Consider the following 23729-nt stretch of genomic DNA (forward strand, 5'->3'; position numbering starts at 1 on the left):
GTTGGGTCTACATCAGGAAGGAGCGACTGAGATGGATTCAACTTGAATGAACGGCCGAGGAAGGTTCGACCCAGCGAGTGGCGGCAGGCCGGCGCTGGATGCACTTTCCATTTGAACTACTGAGGGCCGGCGGCCATTGAGTCTGATAAGTATGTAAAACAGCGCTGGTCACGCTCTCAGAACTCGGCTTGTCTATAGTATCTATCGTTCACCTTCGTCGACATTTACAATATAATACAATGGATGGCCACAATTAGCAGTCCGCCCTCCCGAAATACCGTGGGAACGCGACAATATCCCTCACGCTCGACACACCAGTCAAATACCCCAGGAACCGATCAAATCCCAACCCGAACCCGCCATGCGGCGCCGTCCCCCACCGGCGAAGATCCGCGTACCACTGGAGATGACCTAGGTTTTCACCGCAACGGAGATGGGGATATGTTGGCTCTGCTACTTGTGAATCTGACTCTCCGGTGACGGATGCGGTGTCGGATGCGGTGTTTGTTGGATTTGTTGCCTTGATGAGTCCATGTTCGCGCATGTTCTGGATAAGTTCTGGGAGACGGTGTTCTCTTATCGAGCCGCCCGCAACTTCGCTGACCTCGGGGAGGAGGAGGTCAAAACAAGCGACTGTTTCCTTTTCTGGTTCCGCAATTGTAGTTGTGGTGGTGGTCTGAGATGGTGCCATATAAAACGGCTTGACGGCCTTCGGGTAATCCGTCACAAAGACCGGCTGGCCGTTATTCAGGGTGTCGACAATGTAGCGCTCGTGTTCGAGCTGGAGGCCACCGGCCCAGGTTGGGGAGTACTCGAAGGACGCCTTGCCCTGGGAGACGGCTTCCTGAAGTGCGGCGATGGCGGCGGTGTACGTGATGCGGCGCCATCTGGGCCCATCCATGAGATTGAGCCAGCGCTGGCGGAGGTCTAACGGCGCGTCTGACTCTTGAGAGTCTGGGTTCGTGTCCCGCTTGATGGAGAGGATTTCCTGCGCCGCTGGCGTCTCATAAAGCCGCCGCGTTAGGTCGCGCAGAAGGTCCTCAACTACATTAGTGAGCGCCTCGAGATCCGAAAGGAAGTTAACCTCCGCTTCAAGCATGTAGAATTCACTAAGGTGCCGAGGTGTATCACTCTTCTCGGCCCGGAATACGGGGGACAGCGTCCAGACGTTCCCGAGCTCCGCCGCATACGCTTCAAGGTGTAGCTGCGACGACACACTCAGATACTTCGGCGCTCGGAAGAAGTGGTCCTGCTCCTGGTCTGGGAGGCCCGTCACCAGCGTCTCTCGCGGAACGACAGTGAATGTCTCCCCCGCACCCTCACAATCCGACGACGTGATCACCGGCGGCTGTACCTGCACAAATCCCCCGTTTGGCGCAAAGCGGAACGAGTTACCAAGCTGGTGTAGACATTCGGATCGAAAGCGGGCAAGCAGGGCGTTATGTGGAGTTCGAAAGCGCAGGTGTGGGATCTGGCGGAGGAATTCGGGACTCTGGTACTTCTTTTGAATGGGGTATGTCTGCACAAATTGAGAAGAACTAGGTTAGCAACACGGTTCAGTGCCATCTAAGGTGTAAGTCGAGTGCGTGGCTGCGAACCTCCGGATCTGTCTTCCCTACAACATTCACCGCGGTCACCTGCAGCTCATGGCTCTGCTCTTTACCAGGCGGACAAGCCTTCCATATCCCTGATATCTCTACCGCCGCGCCGGTTGATAGCCTAGGAGGTGAGCCGAAGTCAATGGGAGGAGAATTCGTTAGCGGAGATCGAGACGTACTCGGTCGCCTGCGCGGGGCTCAGAATCGCCTGCACGGCTTCCACAGCCGTTCCATCGGAGACCTCCGCGAAAGCAAATCGCTTCTGCTTACGGACTGACCGAATAAACCCATGCAATTTGATCTCCTGGTCTTCGAGGCCGCAGGGCTTCTGCCGGCTGTTGTGGAGGACTTCGGCGCATCGGAGAAGGACTGGCGTGGTCGCTGTCGCTGCAGGACTATGATTGAGTCTGGCGAGAGACGTGGTAAAGGTCCGTCGCCATGTTTGCATTTCTTAATCGAAATGAGGAAGCAGTTTAGAGAACAACTATGGTGTGACGTCTGAGGTGTTGCGCCTGAATGTTTTCTTGTTAAGTCTGGGCAAAGAGCGGGCCAGATGAATCAGCAACCGGTCATCCCATTCGACCACTAGTTAGCCATGAACGTCTGGTGGGCGACTGATTGTATAAGTCTGGGTGGGAAAAGAAATTGGTCTTGTGGGAAATCCGGCTCGAATGTATTTAGAGGATTACGCCATTTAATCGATACGCAAAGCTAGACTTCGAGGGCAAAGAGGAGGTTACTGTGGTACATAGGAACCAAACCCAAGATAGCCAGAAACATGAAAATCAACACTATCCTCGCTGCTCGTATGCTTTCCGCTCTTCCTCGATCATCTCAATAGCGTCAACAAGCTCGCCATTTGCTGCTGCTGCGTATACGGTAATTCTTTGAAGCCCACCGTCATTTTCAGTTCCATACCCCAGCTGGACCAAAGCTGAGACACATTCATCTATAGCACGCTGGACTCTGGCTTCTTTTTTAAATGCTTCCTCAATAGGTTCTTCTTCGTGTGCACTTAGATTCCGTGACCTCTGCTGAGAGGGCTGGGGGACGTGAGGAAGCGACGCCCGATGGCGAGGCCCGAACACCCCCATGTGCGGACCGCCCCAAGGAGGATGGCGTTCAGTAGCTCGCCGTCTTAATGCAGGCTGGGCGTCAAATGGATCAAAAGATACTCGGTGCGGCTCGCGCGATCTTACAGTTGCTGCACGACGAGGAAGGTTAGTCAGGGACTGGGGGCGATGGCGGTGACTGGGAATATGAGGAGCAGGGAGTGTGTTGGGAATTGAAGTTGCTGTGGCTGACTCCAAGCTCGGATCATCCGGCGGGTCCTGTGGAAATGAGCCAGGGAGAGGCTGGGATGAGCTAGCATTTCTACTGGAAGGAGCTTGTGAGGCTTCTCCTGAGTCCGATTTGTTGTCAGGCGCTAATGGCGCGGCTAGCGAACCTGCTGACTGCCTGGCCAGCATGTGCGCATCCAGCTGAGACACAGGTGGGAAGCGCGCTTCTGTTTCAGCAAGCAGCATGTCATGCACAGTGTCATTGCGTGTGGTATTCGTGGAGGATCCTGAGACGTTCGCTTCGCCGATGTCGCGGCGAACGACGCCTGACGTCTGTGGTGAAGCCGTATTAGCGGGATTCTGTTCTTCAGTTGTGTTGGCCGGTGATATAGACGTGATAGGGGCGTTATCGACATATTCAAGGTTGATGGAATGCCCGTCAATAACTAGTCCTTGCAGGTCCCTTAATACATGCGTTGCTTCCGCGGTCGTGGCGAAGGTTAGATACCCGAATCCTGCGTGTTTGCGGGTTCTGGAATCTTGTGGCAGGCTCACGTCGACTCGAACGCCTCTAGACTCAAAAACATCCTGGACCATCCTCTCAGTCACATTATACCCCACATTACCAATGAAGAGAGAGCGGGTAGACTGAAAATCTGGACTAGGCCCATTTCCATCATGCGATGAGTCGGCGACTGGTCGGGATGGTAGCGTGGTGTTGTGGCCTAAGTTTGGATAGAAACTTGGTGGTTGACTACCGGAATCGAAAGGAGCTGGTAGAACACGGGGAAACTGAATTGGACGGTGTGGGCGATGACGGGGACGATTGTAACCCCAGAAGGGATGTGCTTCGTTCTGATAGTTAGGTGGGAATTGCGTATGGGCATGTAAACCTCCATGGTAGGAAGAACGATCCTGGGCGAATGGATTGGGGGGAGAATGCGAATGTGTGGGCTGCTGCATATTTCGAGAACCACCCCGTCGATCCATCGTTGCGCCTGAGACAACAAGTGGCGGCTGTTGAGGCGGCCGCATCGCGGCCACATCGCCGTCTTGATTGGATGTAGCGGCGGGCAGATTATCCGAAAGCGCCTCGCCATGACGAGGATCGGGGACATCCATAGTGGGAACATTCGGTACAGTTCCTCGTTGATTGCTTGCATTGGCGAAATTGGTGAAATTAGAGAAATAACTAGTCATCTGCCCTGGGAAAGCACCGCGGACACCCGATTCAAATGCGTCAAGTAATGATTGTCCCATGCCGCCAAGTTGAACACCCATCTCGCGCAACCCGCGTATGGCGCTGTGAGGTGCTGGGAATTCTGGAAAGAGAGGTGCACCTCCTGGTTCATTTTCTCTCCTAATTGTTTCTGGAAAGTTGTTGAGCGTAGAAGCCATGGCCTTGACGTGTTCCTCAAAAAGTAAGAAAGCATTCCTCATGGAGTCTGTGATATCACTTGGAAGGGCTCGTCGAGCGTTCTCCAACTGTCGTTCGAGCTCTGGTAACTTCGACTTCACACCAGAACTGATGAGTTCCGCCACCTCAATAAGATTGCGTAAAGCAGATGCAAATGCGTCAGCGGTCTCTCGAGGTAAACTCGATGTCGACTCGGCCTGTGCTGCTCTTGGAGACGAACTGCCTTCCGCAGTCTGATCCTCGGTGGAAGAATGTGACTCATTCATCACCTTGGCCATTTCGGCTTCAAACGCCGACAGAAAAGACTCGGAGCTGTCATTTTCCACCGCAACGGCCTGCTCTTTCTCTGAAAATCCATCACACCCTGCATGCGGATCTGGCGTCGTGGCACGGTCATCCAAGTTGTCATCGATAACATTAGTGTTCGAGATCTTGGAAGCTACCGCACTCTCGTTGAGCCCGAACTTCTTCCAAAGATCGACAACGGATTTTCTGCGTCTGATGTCAAAAAGATGTATGGTCTCTGGAAAACCGGTGTCCGTCTCAGGCGTGGGAGGTTCATCAAGACGTTGGGAAAGCTCGAGGGCTGAGCCGACCTAGTTCAGCCATTAAACGATGCAAAAAAGCGCGCCGCGGAAGGAGCCAATACCGTTATCATTTCCCCATCGTCATCGTCAAGATAGGTTAGGCGTGCTTGGGGATGTAGAAATGCAATTTCGTCATAGTCAGCCGCAGATAGTTGCACGAGGCCATGTTGCCGATGAGGACCGATGCTTATAATATCAGTCGCATTGTAAAGATCAGATTCGGAATCTTCAACGATATTTTGCTGGAGAGGATCATCGTGAAGATCCCTTATCAAGAAAGGCTTGAGCATTGCTGATAAAGGCGGATCCACTTTGGGACCAACGAGTCTCAAGCTGCGTCAAGTTCAAGATCGTGCAACAAGAACAAGAATATGATAGACAACGGTGATGGAAGGTGGAAGCTGGCGATGAAAAAGGATGATGGAGGAGCACAGAAGATGGAGGAGGTGTATGGTTGGTGGGAGGGGAGGGTGGCGGAGGAGGACGCTCCAATTCCTGCTGCCTGTGCCCGGAACGCCTGAGGACCTGTTTGCCTCGCAAGGCTTCCACTCAGAGGGCAGAATGAGGCAAATTAGAGTCCATCATGGTCGCACAAGATCAGGGTGCAGTGGAACGGTCGTCAGGAGGATGAACACGAGTGCGGTCGGAGAGGATCCAGGCAACAAGATAATCGGCAGCATTCAAGAGCTTGAGGCGGAGGGGTTTCCTTGAACCAGAAGGGTCCTTTGGGAGCTTCAACAACCAACCACGATTGGATGTTCCCCCGCGCTTTATCGTTCATTGGCTGCAAGTGGACCAAATGGTCACTGGGGATTATTGAAGAATGGAGAACCGCACCCTCTCTTCTGGAGTCGGCTTGAGTCTCATGAGCTGGAGGCTGTACTTTACGACACGGTAGATGTCTCGACACAAGCGATCCTTTACCTCGGAGTAGTCACGAAAACGAGACTGAGTCTTCTCAACGCCAACAAGGCCAAATAGTCTCACGTCATGTCAACCTGTTGGGTCGGTAACTGATCCACGTGATGAACTCTCAAGCGGCAACATTCTGCCCTTCCAGAATTTGGAGGGAATTCTCCCTGTGTTGATGCAAGAATCCACCTTCTGGCACTGCAAACTCCAATAACAGATGCCTGGCTGAACACATTGCCGTAGTCACGCTCTAAAGGTGAGACGGTACCAGAACGAACAATCACCAATGGCCTCGCTCAGGGCCATACCATTATCTCCTCCAACCTCGATCCGACCCTAGGATTGTTGTGACGCCGGCCTCGACACCAGATTTGCTGAATTACCTGATCAACGGCTTCCTCATCGTCGTCATCAAAGCTAGTCATAGCGTCTCCCCACCCAATGGCCGCTGACGACTCCTCATTCCAAGCGAAACCCTCCACCCGCAATGTCCAGCACGTCGTCCTCGGAAACCTGCGGTTCCAAACCTGGTACCAATCAATCTACCCCGAAGACCTTGTGACGAAGGAAACGGACACACTCTACGTCTGCCGATGGTGTTTCCGCTATGCGTGTGACATAAACGCCCATGCAAGACACACCAAACTCTGCCCACATCGGACGACGCCCCCAGGAACAAAAGTCTACGACCATGGAGGATATTCCGTCTGGGAGGTAGACGGTGCAGACTACAAACTATTCGGACAGAATCTCTCCCTCTTCGCAAAGCTTTTCCTCGACCATAAATCGGTTTTCTTCGACGTTTTGTCCTTCCTATACTATCTTCTCGTTTTCACTGATCCGAACGACGTGCATAAGAGTTACCATATCCTCGGTTTCTTCTCGAAGGAGAAACTCTCGTGGGACGCGAACAATCTGGCTTGTATACTCATATTTCCTCCATATCAACGCAAGCAGCTTGGAAAGCTCTTGATGGGGGTCAGCTATAGACTCAGCGGGTGGGAGCGGGATAGCAGTCTAATCGGCGGTCCGGAACGGCCGCTGAGTGAGATGGGCCAGAAGAGCTACAGCCGATTCTGGGAGGAGCGGATAGCCAGACACCTTGTTCTGCTGGATTCCAACGCTAGCGCGACTGGTGAATCGGAAGACGCAAAGACGCAAAAGCCCTCGACGAAAGGTTCCCGCAAGAAAAATTCGCACGACATCATGACGGTCCAGGAGATCGGTCAAGCCACAGGCATGTTGACCGAAGACGTGATCGCTACTCTTCGCGCCCTGGGGGTTATTGAGCCTGCGACACCGTCAAAGACACGTAAGGGGACCCATTCGGGCTCCAGAGAGAACGAGCCAGTCCCAGTGGTTGTAAAACGATCCAGAGTCCTTGACTGGGCGAAATCCTCCAATGTCAACCTTCGAGATCCTGTAAGGGATGAAGGCTTTCTTCGGAACTATTCGTCCACCGGTGAAGATCGAAATACGGAGCCTCTAGGCAGTGACGATGACGAGTGATGCATCTGCCTGTTTTCGCCTTCTGTGTCCTCTTACCATGGTGAAGTCCTCCAAGCATAGGCAACTCTATTCAGGTTTAATACCTCGGTCTGCCGCCATGTGCCAGAACGATTCATGAATGAGAGCGTTTGTACGAACCCTCCAATCGATTGCTTGATCTGTAAATCCTTCGGGGTACGTGTGAGCAGAGGGAGGTGTTACTCGTCGACGAGGGAGATAACCGGGTGAAAATATCCAGCTCCCTCACTCCCACAGAGGTTCCCGACTCCAAGTAGATGAGTAGGCAACAACAGGAATGATCATATCAAGATGATTAATATTGCTAATATTCAACCAGCACATTTTAGGCAGAAGCTGTTCTCCACTCTGAATGATATGGCTTCGGCGTCTATATTTTTGTACGTGAGATTTCTTTACTCCATACCACCGGGTCCACCCTGTTTACCCATCTGCCTAGCCTTCAAGAGCTCATCGCACAGCAGTAGGTTAGAGGCAATACCCGTACTCGAAGCAATGCAATTACGCAGGACACGGTACGAGTCAAACACACCCTGCTGGACAGGGTCCATTGGGTCACCCGTAGTTAAGTCCAAGCCAGTGATGTTGCCATCCGCACGTTCCTCCTGCAGTGCTGCTAAAGAGTCCTGGATGTCATGTCCGGAGTTATCAGCCAAAGTTTTGGGGATAATCAACAAAGCATCTGCAAATGCTTCAACACCCCACTTGGCTTTCCCCTTGACGGATTTGCGGAAGTTGTCGGATGATAGATGTGCTTGACAAGCGACCTGGAAGGCTCCCGCACCAGGAATGACACAGCCATCGACGATTGTGTTGTAGACAGAGCGCAGACCATCCCGAACCGCATCCTTGACTTGCGCAATGGTGTGTTGGTTGGGTCCCTTGATTAAAATCGTAACAGATTTGGGATCCTTGACTTCCTCCACGAATGTGTATTTCTCCTCTCCGAGCTGGTGCTCGTAGACGAGCCCAGCCCATCCGAGAACATCAGGCGTAAGATCTTCGACACTGTTCTGCGCAATGCCACCGCAAACAAGCTGAAGACGTTCCATGTTTCTTCGCTTAGCCCTTCGGAGAGCCATTATTCCATTCTTCACCAGGACGTCCAAGCTCAGCGGGTCGATGCCCTTCTGGTTAATGACGACAAACCCCTTCTTCGGGTCATTGCCGCAAACTTGTTTCTTAAGCTCCACAATCTTCTGTAGCTTCGCGTCCACGAACTTTCGCTCGCTTTCCACAAGTTTATCCCTCTGCTCGGCGGACGAGTAGTAGAACCCGGAGTTGATCTCTGACTTTTCATACTCAAGACTGACATTCAGGGTGAGGATAAATGCGTTCTCCACTCGTTTTGGCATATCGGGGTGCCTGGCGCCATGATCCAGCGCCAAACCACGGATGAGCTGCGTATCAGAGGAGGTCCGGTGTTGCATGGTCATGATCTCGATCATGTGTAGATCAGGCTTCTCGGGGGCCCGGTGAATGGTCAGAACGGCATCAACGATATCGGGAGTGAGTTTCTCAGCTAGGGCATAGTTCAGCTTTGTGCTAAGTGATGTTCGAGCCACTGAGAGAAGGAGTTCGCGATCGATTGCCCGCTCAATCTTGAATTGGTCAAGGAACTGTCCACCAGTCCAGTCAGCATTATACGGTAACCCCGGTATCATATCAACCTGCTAACCTTCAAGGCTTCATTCTTTGCAATCTCATACCCGTCTGTGATGACCCTGGGGTGCAATCCTTCAGATATATGACGATCCGCCTGCCTCAGAAGCTCTCCAACCAACAATACGACTGACGTTGTTCCATCACCGGTAATATCATCTTGAGCGGTCGCAGCACGGGCAATCATAACCTTATGATGTCAATATGGGAAAGTGGCGTCTGAAGAGGGGCAAGGAGGTCTCACGGCAGTGGGATTTTGAATTTGCTGGCAGCCGTTAGCTAGTTGTTCGATGGTCTTCCTGCTTCGGGGTGAATTGACATACCATTTCTCGCAGGAGAACATTTCCATCCTTCGTTAACTTAATCTGTAATATTGTTAGGCCCCAGGTACAAGTCTCAATGGCATTCGCAATCCATACACCACCAGCACCGTCCACGAGCCTGGTCTCAGTTAGCTCAGCACGACAAATTTAGGTATCGACGCATACATTTTCAGGGTCCCGGAAGGGCCAAGATTGGACTTCAACACATCTTGAAGACCCTCACCGGCGCTAATATTCACTTTCAAAGCCTCCGCCCTCCGCTGTACATTGTTAGTTTCTGCAAAGTCACTGAGGGGCATTTCTCCATACCCTCGACTCCGCCTTAGGGTTCAGCAGCTGCGTTGCTGACATATTTGCACAGTAGCTCAGCAACAATCAGATATACCTGAGGAAAATATCGCCGAGCTAAGACAAGCGGATAAAAGGGAAACGGGCTTGTTGCTGCAAAAACGTAGCCGCAAAGCTTGTGGTGGTTGCTGTTGAATGCGGTGAGAAGGTGGTTTTGGCAAAAAGCCCACATTTGGGATTTCTTCCACCTAGCGCCGGCTGTGAAAAAAAAAGAGCTCCGACGGTTCGACTCTCCAAAACTACCCTCGAGGCACTTTGTCCAGTTTCTACGTCGGCCTACAGCAAGACGACAGCCTCGAAGCTTTGCGAAAGTCGAAAGGGGGCTCGATTGAAAACATTTAGAGGCCCTGTATACTTGTGTTTGGGCTTATACCACTTTCGCAATGGCTGACTACCTTCTTTTTGAGGGCCCTATGGGCTACTCACTTTTCAAAGTCGCCCACCAGGGGGATACTGTTGGACATAGTCTGAAGGAGGTTCAGGATGGGGTGAACGATCTTGCAAAATTTGGGAAAATGGTCCAACTTTCCAGTTTCCTGCCTTTTGAGTACGGTCTTTCGTCTCTTTCTGTGTGGTCCCCGATTGACAAATTGTAGGAATAACAAGCAGGCACTGAGCGAAATCAACGATATCTCGGAAGGTGTCGCCTCGGAAACGCTTGTTTCTTTCTTGGAATTGAATCTGCCGAAGCCGAGCAAGAAGAAGAAGATCGTGTTGGGGCTTTCAGATAGGACTCTTGCTGGAAGTATCAAGTCCGCCTTCTCTTACGTCGATTGCGAAACAGGCGATACTAGCGAGGTCGTTCAAGATATGCTTCGTGGAATTAGGCTGCATGCTAGCAAATTGCTGAAGCAGCTGAGGGAGGGTGATATGGATACCGCTCAACTTGGTCTCGGTCACGCGTACTCACGAGCGAAGGTCAAGTTCTCTGTTCAGCGCGACGATAACCACATCATCCAGGCTATTGCTATCCTCGATCAGCTTGACAAGGCCATCAACACATTTTCAATGAGGGTGCGAGAATGGTACTCCTGGCACTTCCCAGAACTCATCAAGATCGTGTCCGACAACCAACGCTACGCCCAAGTCGCTCTGCTCGTGAAGGACAAAAAGACCCTGACGGATGAAAGCCTGCACGACATCGCTGCGCTTGTGGATGACGATGAGGGTGTTGCTCAGAGCATCATTGATGCCGCAAAGCACAGCATGGGCCAGGACATTTCGGAGTCCGACATGGAGAATGTCATCTCTTTCGCGCAGCGCGTTGTCAGCCTTTCCAAATACCGCAAGTCCCTCCACTCCTATTTGGTTTCCAAAATGAGCGTGGTCGCTCCTAACCTGGCTGCTCTAATTGGAGAGATCGTCGGTGCGCGCCTTATTTCTCATGCTGGAAGCTTGACCAACCTATCGAAATATCCCGCTTCAACCGTCCAGATCCTGGGTGCTGAGAAGGCTCTGTTCAGAGCCCTGAAGACCAAGGGAAACACGCCCAAGTACGGTCTTTTGTACCACTCCTCTTTCATCGGCAGGGCTGGCCCTAAGAATAAGGGGCGCATTTCGCGTTTCTTGGCCAATAAGTGTTCTATTGCCTCCAGAATCGACAACTTCTCCGACAGCCCCACGACGAAATTCGGCGACGTTCTCAAGAAACAGGTTGAGGAACGTCTGGAGTTCTATGCGTCTGGCGCGGCCCCTACCAAGAATGAAATCGCCATGGTATGACTACCAACTCTTATTGCCCGGTGCAATTCTTCGTTTTTGATTCAAGTAAATGACTAACTTTTCTCTTCAGAAAAATGCTATGGACGCTGTCTTAGCTGATGTGCATATTGATGGTGAGGAGAGCGACGAGGAGATGAAGGATATTGATGCCGAGAAGAAGGAAAAGAAAGAAAAGAAGGAGAAAAAGAAAGACAAGAAGGAGAAGAAGGAGAAGAGTGAGAAGAAAGACGAGAAGAAAAAGAAGCGCAAGTCGGATGCCGGCGGGTCAGAAAAGAAGAAGCGAAAGCACGACAACGATGCTGAGCCATCCAAGAAGAAAAAGAAGGTTTAGGGCCCTTATTTCTTGGGTCAAAAGGGCGTCTTCGTCGCGGCGTTGGACGGTTAATTTGATTTCTTTGTCTTGGATTGATTTTGTGTGTGTTTGCGGCTTGCTCCTTCATAGTCTGATGGCCTCTGTTTCTGTAAATTATGTGACTGAGATCTACGTCTTCCAAAACTTCCACTGTAGCTCCAGAATCAGGTCTTTGACTCTCTCTATTCTTATCCCGCCCGAGCTTGTTCAAGTTGGCAGCTAATGCCCCCGGGCGGAAAAGCAGCCGTCCCCTCTCTTCAAGGGGAATCTGCCAGCTTCCACGCAAGTTCTTTCCTCGCTTCCTTGCGGCCGTCACAATGCTCGATCCTTCTCCTCTGTTGGCTGCTCTTCATGATAATGATCATTCCGCTTATGGTCGTTAAAGGCGACTCATATAAGTGAGGTTCGCTCCCAAATAGGCAGCTTTCCATTGCCAATGCCCCTCACCAGACTCAACCTCAGCCCCGCGATGATGATGCCATCGGGAATTTCAATACCGTTCAGTTCCCCAGTGAGAGGTCGAGAACCGTCTGAGGGCTCAAATGAACACAGCTGGTCTGCTTCGCCAGAATCTAATCCACCTATAATCAGTGTTCAAGAAGCGAGGCTCCGAGATTGGGAGGACCAGGGGAGGGATAGCCCTCGAGCCGTGGTGGCTGGCCGCCTTGGTGAACTGGCAATACGCGGCGATTCCCACCAGCAACTTCCCGATCGCAGTCTCCACCAACCCGCCCTTGTCCCTCTTCTGCAGACAAACTGCTTCCCCAGGAATTCCGATCTCCATGGCTTTCATGTCATGCCCGATTCTCAATCTTCCGCAACAGCAATAGAGCGCTCTCATCCACCAACTGACCAACAATCCACTTCGACCTCGGCCGCTAACGCTGAGTCCCAGCCCCGATCTGCAAAAGCTTCAGTGAGCCCGAGGAAATCATCCACAAGCCCTCGCAAAAGCCGAACTACCCATGCACCTGTGAAAGCGCACAGCGCAATTGGTTCGCCGCCGCCGTCGGATAAAGCCGTTGAAGATCCGCTTACGTGGAATGACTCTGAAATAACGGGTTACAACCCAACCGACCCCGATGACGATGGCTATGGTATAAATGGTATAGGCTTCAAGCCTACTGCGGAAATTGCTTGGGCTAGGTCACAAAAGAGGCAGAAACAGGTTTCAGAATGGAAGAACCGTGAAGCGAGGGAGGCGCGCGAGAGGCGAAGAGAGCGCCGGGATGGCAACGACTTGGATAAATTGCGGACGGTTCAGACGGGTGGCATCCATAAGCGAGTCAAGTTTGACGTCTGAGCATATTTCATCTGGACATTTGGTGACTGGCGTTTGCGCAATTTCTACTGAGAGCGAGTTTTTGGCTATGGACCACAAAAGGCGAATATCGGCGTTAAATTGGTCATATCGCTCGGGACGAGGATTCCTGGATAATGAGTCAAGAGTTTAGCGAAAACCGGAAGCATATATACTTTACACTCCATCATTATATACAATATGAGCCCAACGAACTCCATGACACCAAACAATGTGCGAAAGTGCTACCAGAACTTGTAGTTCGGTAGATGTGTCCAGCTCTTGCGCTTCCTTTCCTCCTCCGCTAAACGAGCGGCTTCAGCGGCCTGTTGCTCCTTCTCCCTTTGCCTCTTCATCTTCAGTTCTTTCATCATTTCTACGGCTTGCTTCATTCCATCTAACTCCTGTATCCTGCGACGTTGGCAAAACTCATGTGCTGCAAGAGACGTGACTGCGAATGCGCCGACTGCCCAGTTACAAGCAGTCCATATTGATCGTAACCCTACGCACGAGTCAGGTCAACCCTTGTATCAGTGTAAGGGGTTAATTCTGCATACTTACCTCCTAAAACACCCCTCACCCCGCCAACGCCAAATCCAGCACCGATTCCGAGCAAGAGGGAGTCGCGCGCACAAGGCGCTTTGTAGAACGAGGTCGCATCTTTGAGGGACATTGACTTCACAGCTTCCGTGACCGAGACGTCGTCGGCTTTCTTCCCAGCATTGGGTAGCATGTTCACCGGTTCCTCTGGATTTCCAAAAGCTTCCCACAATTTCGCGACTTGCGACTTTGGAGCTTCATATTTCGGTTGCGGTTTCGGTGGGAGACTATATTCGGCCACATTCTGGCTAGAGCTCGGTGTCTTTGGTTCTCGTGTATCGTCTGCCATATTCTATTGCGCTGTTGAACAGAGAAATACTGGCCAACGCAGTCAAGAAATCCTGGTCTTTTCGGAGACCCATGGTGATATGGACGGGTAATAAATTATCCGGAGGTATTGAAACAGTCAGTTTTTCCGGCGGCCACACTTCTCCTACCAATGAGATGGCACGCGTATAGTAGAACGCGAAACGCGTCAAGGGTCTTGCCGCGGAGCCTTTGACGGGGGAATTCAGCATGCTCGTGCAGGAAGGCCGAATCCAGACTCATTGGCGCTTGAATCACTCCTGTCGAACGCGATCTCATCTCAAGTCAAGTTTTCCTGCAATCAGACCACTATCGTCCTCTCGCCGTTCGTCCCTCCTCATCATCCCGTTCGATGTTCCACCAGCTCTCTCTCTCTTTCCAGCAGTGATCCCCGGCCCTATCGGGGCGTATCGCAATGCCTTCGAGAAAACCGAGTAAATACGGGACCAAGTTCCGTTCAGGCGCTACATCCTTCAACTCAAGGCGAACGAAAACTGTCGAGTTTTCATCCCTCCGATCCTCAGAAGCGACTTCACAGGATGAGAAATTCGAGGCTATTCGACTGGCGAACAGCATCGATGAGGCCCTGGGCTTCCCGCGCTTCGAAGCAGGGGAGAAGAGATCTGGATGGCTCATCAACATGCATAGCACGACGATAGAGGACCCGAACATCGCCGGCGGGCGCGCTGGTGTGGATTACTATTTCCTCGAAGACGACGGCGGGAGCTTCAAAGCGACTGTCGAATATGACCCATATTTCCTCATCGCGGTCAAGACCGGCCGTGAGGCAGAAGTTGAGGAATGGTGTCGGAGGATGTTTGAGGGGCTTATAAAGAAGATCAGGAGAGTTGAAAAGGAAGATCTCAAATTGCCGAACCATCTGCTTGGGCATCGGAGGAACTTTCTTCAGCTGAACTTCGCCAGTGTGAGCCATTTGCTTGAAGTGCGGAAGACCCTTCTGCCTTTGGCGGAGAAGAACAGGAAGAATGTCAATATGATGGATACTTATGTGGAGATCTCGAGGTTCGTTCTTCGGCCGATTGCTCATATAACACAACTGACTTCCCTCAAGCGCAAGCGCTGGATTCGATCTCTTTGATGACGAACTAATTAATGAGGCACGACCTAACGGTACCACGAATGCGAGTGATTTTATAATTGATATTCGAGAATACGATGTTCCATATCATGTTAGAGTGGCGATTGACAAGGGTATGTGAGCGCCTTCTAGACACGGAGTGGATAACTAACTCTTTTACCTTTAGATATACGGATAGGAAAATGGTACACGGTAGAGGCGAAGCACGGCGTTATTTCATTGACTTGCCAGGAAGAACGACTTCAACGAGCGGATCCGGTCGTCCTCGCGTTTGATATCGAGACAACAAAGTTACCGCTCAAGTTCCCCGATTCCGTGATCGATCAGATTATGATGATTTCGTACATGATCGATGGCCAAGGTTTCCTAATAACCAACCGAGAGATTGTGTCGGAGGACATCAACGACTTTGAGTACACTCCCAAACCCGAATACAATGGACCGTTCATGATCTTCAACGAGCCAAACGAACGGGCTGTTATCGAGCGATTTTTTGAGCATATAAAAGCAGCAAAGCCGACGGTTATTGCCACATACAACGGAGACTTTTTCGATTGGCCTTTTGTTGAAGCTAGAGCCAGCGTCCTAGGAATCGACATGTATACAGAAATAGGGTTTCGGAAAAACAGCGAAGACATCTACCAGAGCGATCACTGTGTGCATATGGATTGTTTTGCTTGGGTCAACCGAGACAGTTACCTTCCGCAAGGTTCTCGTGGTCTGAAAGCAGTTACGGTTGCAAAGCTCGGCTACGACCCTGATGAGCTTGACCCAGAACTCATGACTCCATACGCCAGCGAACGCCCACAAACATTGGCCGAGTACTCAGTTTCAGATGCTGTCGCTACGTATTATCTATACATGAAATATGTGCATCCCTTCATCTTCTCCCTCTGCACAATCCTGCCTCTGAACCCGGACGATACGTTGCGCAAGGGAACGGGAACACTCTGCGAGATGCTCCTGATGGTTCAGGCATACAAGGGCAATATAGTCCTACCAAACAAGCACAAAGAGCCTCCTGAATCCTTCTATGAGGGCCACCTGCTCGAGTCGGAGACTTACGTTGGTGGACACGTGGAGAGTATCGAAGCCGGTGTGTTTAGAAGTGACATCCCCGTCTCTTTCAATGTTGACTCAACCGCTGTGGACGAACTGCTCAAAGATCTTGATGCAGCTCTGAAGTTCAGCATCGAGGTGGAAGAGAAAAAGTCCATGGATGATGTCACTAACTACGACGAGGTCAAGGCGCAAATAGCCAAACTTCTCATGGACTTGAAAGAGAAACCGCAAAGAAACGAAGTCCCTTTTATCTATCATTTGGATGTTGCCTCCATGTATCCCAACATCATGATCACAAATCGACTTCAGCCAGATTCTCTAATCGAGGAATCGAACTGTGCCGCCTGTGATTTCAATCGACCGGGAAAGACATGCGATAGGCGTCTGCCCTGGGCATGGCGAGGTGAATTCCTTCCTGCTAAGCGTGACGAATACAACATGATCCGGCAGGCTGTTCAAAACGAGCGCTTCCCCGGAAAGACGAAAAAGAGTCCAATGCGGTCCTTTACGGATATGAGTGCCGATGAACAAGCAGCTATCGTCAAGAAGCGACTCCAAGATTACAGCAAGAAAATCTACCACAAGATCCACGACAGCAAGACCATGGAACGGGAGGCCATTATCTGTCAACGAGAAAACCCATTTTACGTGGACACTGTTCGGAGCTTCCGAGATCGAAGATACGATTTCAAAGGAAAGCAGAAGGTCTGGAAGGGGAAAACCGATTCATTAAAAGCTGCAGGCGCCTCAGCTACGGAGGTAGAAGAAGCGAAGAAAATGATTGTTTTGTACGACTCACTGCAGCTTGCGCATAAGGTTATTCTGAACAGTTTCTACGGCTATGTCATGCGAAAGGGATCTCGCTGGTACTCTATGGAAATGGCCGGTGTGACTTGTTTGACCGGTGCACGTATCATCCAAATGGCGAGAGAACTCGTCGAACGCATAGGCCGACCCTTGGAGCTTGATACGGACGGTATCTGGTGCATGCTTCCAGGAACGTTTCCTGAGAATTTCTCCTTCACTCTTAAGAATGGGAAGAAACTGGGCATTTCTTACCCCTGCGTCATGCTAAACCATCTTGTCCACGGTCGATACACAAATCACCAATACCAGGCCCTGATCAACCCTGCAACGTTCAAGTATGAGACACACAGCGAGAACTCAATCTTCTTCGAAGTGGATGGACCTTATAGAGCCATGATCTTGCCTACTTCCAAGGAGGAAGACAAGAATTTGAAGAAGCGTTACGCTGTGTTCAACCATGATGGTTCCCTGGCGGAGTTGAAAGGATTCGAAGTCAAGCGACGAGGAGAGCTGAAGTTGATCAAGATTTTCCAAACTCAGATTTTCAAGTTCTTCCTCGAAGGTTCAACGTTACCCGAGACATATGCCGCCGTGGCCCGCGTGGCTGACAGGTGGCTCGACGTGTTATATGAGCATGGATCTACACTGGCTGATGAGGAATTGATTGAACTTATTTCGGAGAACCGGAGCATGACGAAGACACTTGAGGAATATGGGAATCAAAAGTCGACCTCCATCACAACCGCGCGGCGCTTAGCCGAATTCCTTGGAGAGCAGATGGTCAAGGATAAGGGCCTCAACTGCAAGTACATTATTTCCGCAAGGCCAAGGAATACACCTGTCACCGAACGAGCTATTCCAGTGACCATATTCTCAGCCGAGCCGAGCATCAAGCGCCACTTTCTACGGAAGTGGCTCAGGGACGACCCCGGTGATATGGACCCTCGAAGTGTTATTGACTGGGACTACTACCTGGAGCGGTTGGGATCTGTTGTACAGAAGCTTATCACGATTCCAGCTGCACTCCAGAGAATCCGTAACCCCGTTCCCAGGGTCGCCCACCCGGACTGGTTACAGCGAAGAATCAACAAGCAGGATGACAGGTTCAAACAGGTGAAGATGACCGATATGTTTGGAAAAACCGAGAAGAATCCATTGTCCGATATTTCGACCAACATTCTTGATCACCGCGTCCAGCACAACGATAACCTAGATGAGATAATGGCAAGTTCAATGGAGAAGCTCAAATCGTCTTCCCCGAACAAGATATCGCAGAAAAGAAAGCATCCCGAGGGCGCCCAAAAGACGTCTTTAGATCCGTTTGCCAGTCTTCCAGCGAAAATGCCGTCTATGACGGATGACTATGTCGGGTTCTTGAAGTATCAGAAGCAAAAGTGGAAGATACAGAAGCAAGCCCGACTTCGCCGCCGACAACTGTTTGGTGAGAGGGCAAATGCCGGAGGGGATTCGTTAAGCCACCTCTTCAGGAACCAAGCCGAGTTGTTGTACATCAGTACATGGCAAGTTTTACAGCTCGCCGAGACGACCAGGCCTGGTATTGTACGAGCATTTGTTCTAATCGATCGAAAGATACATGCTCTCACAGTCAAAATCCCCAGATGTGTCTACATCAACTTGAAGCAAGATTCACTTCCCGACGTCGATGTCCCGGAATGCGAGGTCGAGAAAGTCAATCATACTTTGCCAAACGGGCATCCTTCTGTCCATTTGTTCAAGCTCACACTGTCTGAAGACACGTTCCTGCGAGAGGCGGATAAAATTGACGCTCTCCTGCAGCATCCGAGTGTTGAAGGAGTCTATGAGAGGAACATTCCGTTGAATCTCCGGGCAGTGTTGAAGCTAGGCAGCATATGTACCTTTGACGAGGCACAGCGAGGTGTGCTAGGAGAAGGATTGGACCGCGGATTCGATCTTTCCACCCTCTGCCATACAACCTCCGACCAAACGTACCTTGAAGACTCGCCTCTGGCATATCACTACCTATACCATATATCTTCTGGCGACAGGCAGATATTTGCAGTCTTCTCAAGCACGAAAACCGAGGCACACATTGTCATCCTTAATCGTACGAGGGATGTCCAGGGTCTGCCAAACGTTGACAAAATCTACTCGGAGCTCCTGTCTCGCAAGCTGCAGGATAAGTCTAGTGACCAGTCACAGGGTGCTTTCGAATATCAAGAGAAGATCCATTTCAGAACGACCCAGATTACGACAAGACGAAAGGCATACCTCGAAGTGGGTGATCTGATCAAGAAGCTCCGGAGCGACGAGAGCCATCCGGCTATAATGATCATACAATCACAACAAAGAAGCCGTCTTTGCCATGAAGTTCCCATCTTAAAGGAGTATCCTATTCTACCGGTGAAACCAGAAGTCTCGGACATGAACCTGCCGCCTCTAGGTTGGCAATCCTTCATCGCAAAACGACTAGTCACACACTATCTTTACCTTTCGTCCTGGGTCCAACATCTTACATTACTCGCCAGATACGGGGATGTTCCACTCTGTAATCTTGAGAGCGACGACCCCAGATTCCTGATTGATATTTCATACGCCAGGCGGCTTCAGCAGAACAACGTGGTTTTATGGTGGTCTCCAAACCCGAGACCTGATCATGCGGGATACGAAAAGGACGACATTACTGGCTCGCTAGAAAATATTGGTATGCCATCTGTCAACGTCCCTGACGCTTACACCACGGTATGCGTCGAACTCGAAGTGCGTAACCTTGCGATCAACACCATTCTCACATCTTCAATTATCAACGAAGCGGAAGGAGCCGACTTACTGCTCGCCCCGTCTGGACCCTCCGCTGAGGCGAACGGTTCTGGTGTCCTTTATTCTGAAAAGGCGTTTGCGTCAGCTGGCGCAGTTGTGCTACGCGAAATGGTGAAACACTGGTGGTCAGAAGCCTGCCAGGGAAATAATATGGCCGATATCATGGTGCAGCATCTGATCCGGTGGGTAGAGACCCCAGCCTCGTGCCTCTACGACCGATCACTCCACCAATATGTGCGGATGCTGTCGAGGAAATCTTTCCAGCAGCTTATGGCTGAATTCAGACGCGTCGGCTCGAACGTCGTTTTTGCTAGTCCAACACGTCTCTTGCTTCAGACCTCGAAAACAGAAGTTGGGAACGCGTACGCCTACAGCCAATACGTGCTGAAGTCAATTCGGGCGAACCCGTCATTCCACTTTATCGACCTCGACATCAAGGAATATTGGGACTACCTGGTCTGGTATGACGAATACAACTACGGCGGCAAAGGATGTCGAGAAGTCGTGGAAACGGACGAGCAGCCTCTGGAGACGGTCATGCACTGGCAGCTGAGCCGTTTCTTGCCTCCGCCGATGCAGACCATCTTCCATGATTGGACGGTGGAATACATTGAATTGATGCATGGCTTCAAGCGACCAGAATTTGAAGATTTGTCGACGCAGCGACTGACTCAGATCCCTAACGCGCAAGCGAATGGCGATCACAATGAAGAGCTCTCAGCAGCACTTGCAGAGAGATTCTCCAAGCCACTGAAGAAGCAAATTTCGGGACTCATACGCCGTCAGCGAGAAGAACTTTTGCACCCCGAGCTTGCATCAGACTATATCTTCCCGGTGCTCCCGGGAGTCCTCTCAGACCCCAACGATGAGAAGCGTAATCCGGTACTTGAACTCGTTAAGCTCTTAATGCAAGTTTTGAGTTTGTCCAAAGTTACTACTCTCGAGACACGCCTCCTTCGTCGCGAGCTGCTCGCTTTGTTCGAAGTCCGAGAATTCAGCAAGGAAGGACGATTCGAGAATCCGGGTGCTAGTCTCAAAATTCCCGAGCTTACGTGCAGTGCCTGCTGCCTCATCCGCGACCTGGACTTGTGCAGAGACGAAGACGTTCTCCCAGAAGTTGGATCCAGCGTGAGCAACACTCTGCCGCGGCCGTGGCGCTGTCCCTTCTGCCAGACAGAGTATGACCGCTTAGCGCAAGAGGAAATGCTTATCGGCCAAGTGTACGGCATGATTGTCGCGTGGCAGACGCAGGACCTTAAGTGTTCGAAATGTGAAGGGCTCAAGATCAGCGAGTTCATGGAGCACTGCTCGTGCAGCGGCTCCTGGGCCGAAACGATGAGTCGGGCCGATATTGACAAGAAGTTACGTGTTTTGGGGAGTGTTGCGAAGTTCCATGGGCTGAAACTGCTGGAGAATGTTGTCGAGGAAGTTCTTGGTCAGGTTTGAGGTCTTCCTCCGTGTGTATTTATTGTTTTTAGCAGCGTTGATATACCTATCCGCATTGCATGTCGGCGTTTTGGGAGCAGGTTGTTAGTTCCTCATGTACATACGGTGGTTGATATATAACATCCCTATTTTAGATTTTAGATGAAGTATGAGTATAATAAGGATCTATTATACCCCCTGCAACTGTGCAGTCCATCAGTGTCCTTGCGCAGGTGGGCACTCAAGTGGACGGCAACCTTCGCCGACCCAAAGAAACTCCGAGTCATCCAACTGCCCTGACAACCCTCTGACCACCTTTCCTCTCCTCATCATCGTCCTGGCTTTCTCCAAAGGGGTATTATTTTCTTTTTTTCGACTTTTTCTCCTTCCAATCCTCGCCTTCTTGACTTCCTCGACTGCCTGAAACGTGCGACCCTGAAACACTCAATTCATCCACCTTACACTGGAACCCCGCAGCCTCACGCTGACAGGAAGACTCGAGTCTGACCAAGAGCGTGTGCACCCTTGAGCTTCGTCTCTTTTTTCTCATATCATTGCTGGTTAGTCTTCGAAACGCTTCTTTTCAACGGGATTACTTTCGCCGCATCTCGACTGTGTTTCTTACGCACCACCATTCCGCGCCATCTCTCCTTTCTCCAGGACTGATCAGATCGCTTAGGAGCCAGGCGCGAGGCTCTCAATCTAGTTCCCCCTCTCCAATCCGAATACCTCCTCCCTCCTCATCCGGACTCGAATCGTCAATTTCATCGTCCCCGCGACAATGGCGTCACAAGGTCAACCGGGGCAGAGGCGCAAAGTCGAACCTTGTCGGTATAAGACCGGCAAGACCTTAGGAGCAGGCTCCTACTCGGTGGTCAAGGAATGTCTACATATTGACACGGGTCAATACTATGCGGCGAAGGTGATAAATAAGCGACTGATGGCCGGACGTGAGCATATGGTATTTGCTAGCCCCAACTGCACCACTGTCGCCTATGGCCCGATCGTCCATGGCGGGGTAGACCTTCTGGAACGAAGGGCCGTCAGCTAAGGCGAGTATAGGTTCGGAATGAGATCGCGGTCCTTCAGAGGGTGTCTATGGGACATCGGAATATATTAACGCTGGTCGATTACTTTGAGACGACAAATAATTGTGCGGCTTCGCCCCACTCCCGATGGTTTATGGATATCTGTGCTGGGGCTGACTGTTTGATTCTGTGATAGTATACCTTGTTACGGATCTCGCGCTGGGCGGGGAGCTTTTTGACCGTATCTGCCGCAAGGGAAGCTACTATGAATCTGACGCCGCCGACCTTATTCGCGCCATCTTATCTGCGGTGGCCTATCTCCATGACCACGGCATCGTCCATCGCGACCTGAAGCCTGAGAATCTACTTTTCCGAACACCAGAAGACAACGCAGATCTACTAATCGCAGATTTCGGTCTATCGCGAATCATGGATGAGGAGCAATTCCACGTTCTCACAACAACATGCGGCACCCCTGGCTATATGGCGCCCGAAATCTTCAAGAAAAGCGGTCATGGAAAACCAGTGTATGTGCTTCTCGCCTCCAGTGCCCACAGAAATGGATAATGAATGAATTAACCCTATTGTAGCGACATCTGGGCCATCGGCGTAATCACCTACTTCATGCTCTGCGGTTACACCCCGTTCGACCGCGAATCCAACCTCGAAGAAATGCAAGCCATCCTAAGAGCAGACTACTCGTTCACACCCATAAAGCATTGGCGCGACGTATCACAAACAGCGCGCGATTTCATCAAAGCCTGTTTAACCGTCGATCCAGCCCTCCGCATGACTGCCCACACAGCCCTCCAACACCCCTGGATCAACCCACCTTATGACCAGGCTGAAACACTAGGCTCTGGCCAGGATCTCCTGCCCACCGTCAAGAAGAACTTCAACGCACGCCGCACTCTACACAAGGCCATTGACACCGTCCGCGCCATCAACAAACTCCGCGAGAATGGCGGGCTCATGATGGATGGGGTTATGAGCGTTGATCCAAAACCCGAGCACGTTAACGGGAGCGAAGTATTCGAGGAACACGGACAAGGACAGGGGTACGGTCATGATGCCATGGACATCGATAGTCGCGGCAACGCCCGCGGCCAAACGGAGCAGCAGATCCGGGAACAGGAGCGGAGAGTCAAGGAGACTGTCGCTGGGTTGTGGAGTAGGGGTGTGAGACGTGATCAATGATTTACGAACGAGTTCTTTGAGTATGTAAACGAGGGCTGGTCGAGGAGATGAGATTGAACCAACGAACGACACACGACACCCTTCTCGGATGATATCTCCTCCTGAGCACCCTAATTCGCCCAATATGTCTGTGTTGTTTTCTTCCGTTGGATTATATCAGCGGGCTAGGGGCACATGAACTCCCATTTTCCAAGACTGTCTCTTGTTCCAACCTGGCCCGAGTGTCATGCCGTCTGTGGCTTGTGGTGGGATAATTGCATCAGGACGACGGACCGAGTTATATTGATATCTACTCTCTATGATGGTAGTATATATTACCACTAGGGAATATATATTTTTTCAGCATGTTGACTAGCTCTACACTTTACTTTTGGTTTT

At 51.1% G+C, this 23729-nt stretch overlaps 9 protein-coding genes across 9 annotated transcripts; 5 read left to right on the top strand and 4 right to left on the bottom strand.

Moving 5' to 3' along the window:
• Positions 1-2217, bottom strand: BJX67DRAFT_327544 (asparagine--tRNA ligase SLM5). The gene is made up of 3 exons (XM_071027447.1): positions 1778-2217; positions 1599-1719; positions 1-1519 (listed from the first exon to the last, which is right to left on the bottom strand). Exons 1-3 carry the CDS (start codon positions 2044-2046, stop codon positions 254-256), a joined length of 1656 nt encoding a protein of 551 aa, XP_070880651.1. The 5' UTR covers positions 2047-2217; the 3' UTR covers positions 1-253.
• On the bottom strand, positions 2218-5336 carry BJX67DRAFT_327543 (uncharacterized protein). Its single transcript, XM_071027446.1, has 2 exons — positions 4945-5336; positions 2218-4891 (listed from the first exon to the last, which is right to left on the bottom strand). Exons 1-2 carry the CDS (start codon positions 5170-5172, stop codon positions 2390-2392), a joined length of 2730 nt encoding a protein of 909 aa, XP_070880652.1. The 5' UTR covers positions 5173-5336; the 3' UTR covers positions 2218-2389.
• A 453-nt stretch (positions 5337-5789) lies between these two features.
• BJX67DRAFT_327515 (putative histone acetyltransferase (MysT1)) lies at positions 5790-7509 on the top strand. The gene has a single exon (XM_071027445.1). The coding sequence runs from the start codon at positions 6236-6238 to the stop codon at positions 7301-7303; it is 1068 nt and encodes a 355-aa protein (XP_070880653.1). The 5' UTR covers positions 5790-6235; the 3' UTR covers positions 7304-7509.
• Positions 7510-7716: 207 nt separating this feature from the next.
• Positions 7717-9657, bottom strand: BJX67DRAFT_386315 (chaperonin-containing T-complex subunit CCT6; the record flags this gene model as incomplete). Its single annotated transcript, XM_071034042.1, has 6 exons — positions 7717-8940; positions 9000-9173; positions 9228-9248; positions 9307-9424; positions 9472-9566; positions 9616-9657. 6 exons carry the CDS (start codon positions 9655-9657, stop codon positions 7717-7719), a joined length of 1674 nt encoding a protein of 557 aa, XP_070880654.1.
• Positions 9658-9855: 198 nt separating this feature from the next.
• sik1 (snoRNP complex protein NOP56) lies at positions 9856-11975 on the top strand. The gene is made up of 3 exons (XM_071030591.1): positions 9856-10201; positions 10251-11370; positions 11447-11975. The coding sequence occupies exons 1-3, from the start codon at positions 10038-10040 to the stop codon at positions 11705-11707; spliced, it is 1545 nt and encodes a 514-aa protein (XP_070880655.1). The 5' UTR covers positions 9856-10037; the 3' UTR covers positions 11708-11975.
• Positions 11976-12200: 225 nt separating this feature from the next.
• Positions 12201-13031, top strand: BJX67DRAFT_375820 (uncharacterized protein; the record flags this gene model as incomplete). The annotated part of the gene is made up of 1 exon (XM_071031753.1): positions 12201-13031. The coding sequence occupies one exon, from the start codon at positions 12201-12203 to the stop codon at positions 13029-13031; it is 831 nt and encodes a 276-aa protein (XP_070880656.1).
• Positions 13032-13273: 242 nt separating this feature from the next.
• BJX67DRAFT_375821 (COX20 family protein) lies at positions 13274-13917 on the bottom strand (the record flags this gene model as incomplete). Its single annotated transcript, XM_071031754.1, has 2 exons — positions 13274-13530; positions 13590-13917. The coding sequence occupies 2 exons, from the start codon at positions 13915-13917 to the stop codon at positions 13274-13276; spliced, it is 585 nt and encodes a 194-aa protein (XP_070880657.1).
• Positions 13918-14132: 215 nt separating this feature from the next.
• On the top strand, positions 14133-21273 carry BJX67DRAFT_391901 (DNA polymerase epsilon catalytic subunit POL2). The gene is made up of 3 exons (XM_071034870.1): positions 14133-14957; positions 15007-15146; positions 15200-21273. The coding sequence occupies exons 1-3, from the start codon at positions 14350-14352 to the stop codon at positions 21145-21147; spliced, it is 6696 nt and encodes a 2231-aa protein (XP_070880658.1). The 5' UTR covers positions 14133-14349; the 3' UTR covers positions 21148-21273.
• Positions 21274-21907: 634 nt separating this feature from the next.
• On the top strand, positions 21908-23351 carry BJX67DRAFT_386320 (serine/threonine-protein kinase; the record flags this gene model as incomplete). Its single annotated transcript, XM_071034043.1, has 4 exons — positions 21908-22144; positions 22189-22279; positions 22351-22681; positions 22745-23351. The coding sequence occupies 4 exons, from the start codon at positions 21908-21910 to the stop codon at positions 23349-23351; spliced, it is 1266 nt and encodes a 421-aa protein (XP_070880659.1).
• Between the last annotated feature and the right edge of the window lie 378 nt (positions 23352-23729).

The sequence above is a fragment of the Aspergillus lucknowensis genome (assembly GCF_044049455.1).
Source record: "Aspergillus lucknowensis strain CBS 449.75 chromosome Unknown BJX67scaffold_85, whole genome shotgun sequence".
In the NCBI taxonomy this organism is placed as follows: domain Eukaryota; kingdom Fungi; phylum Ascomycota; class Eurotiomycetes; order Eurotiales; family Aspergillaceae; genus Aspergillus; species Aspergillus lucknowensis.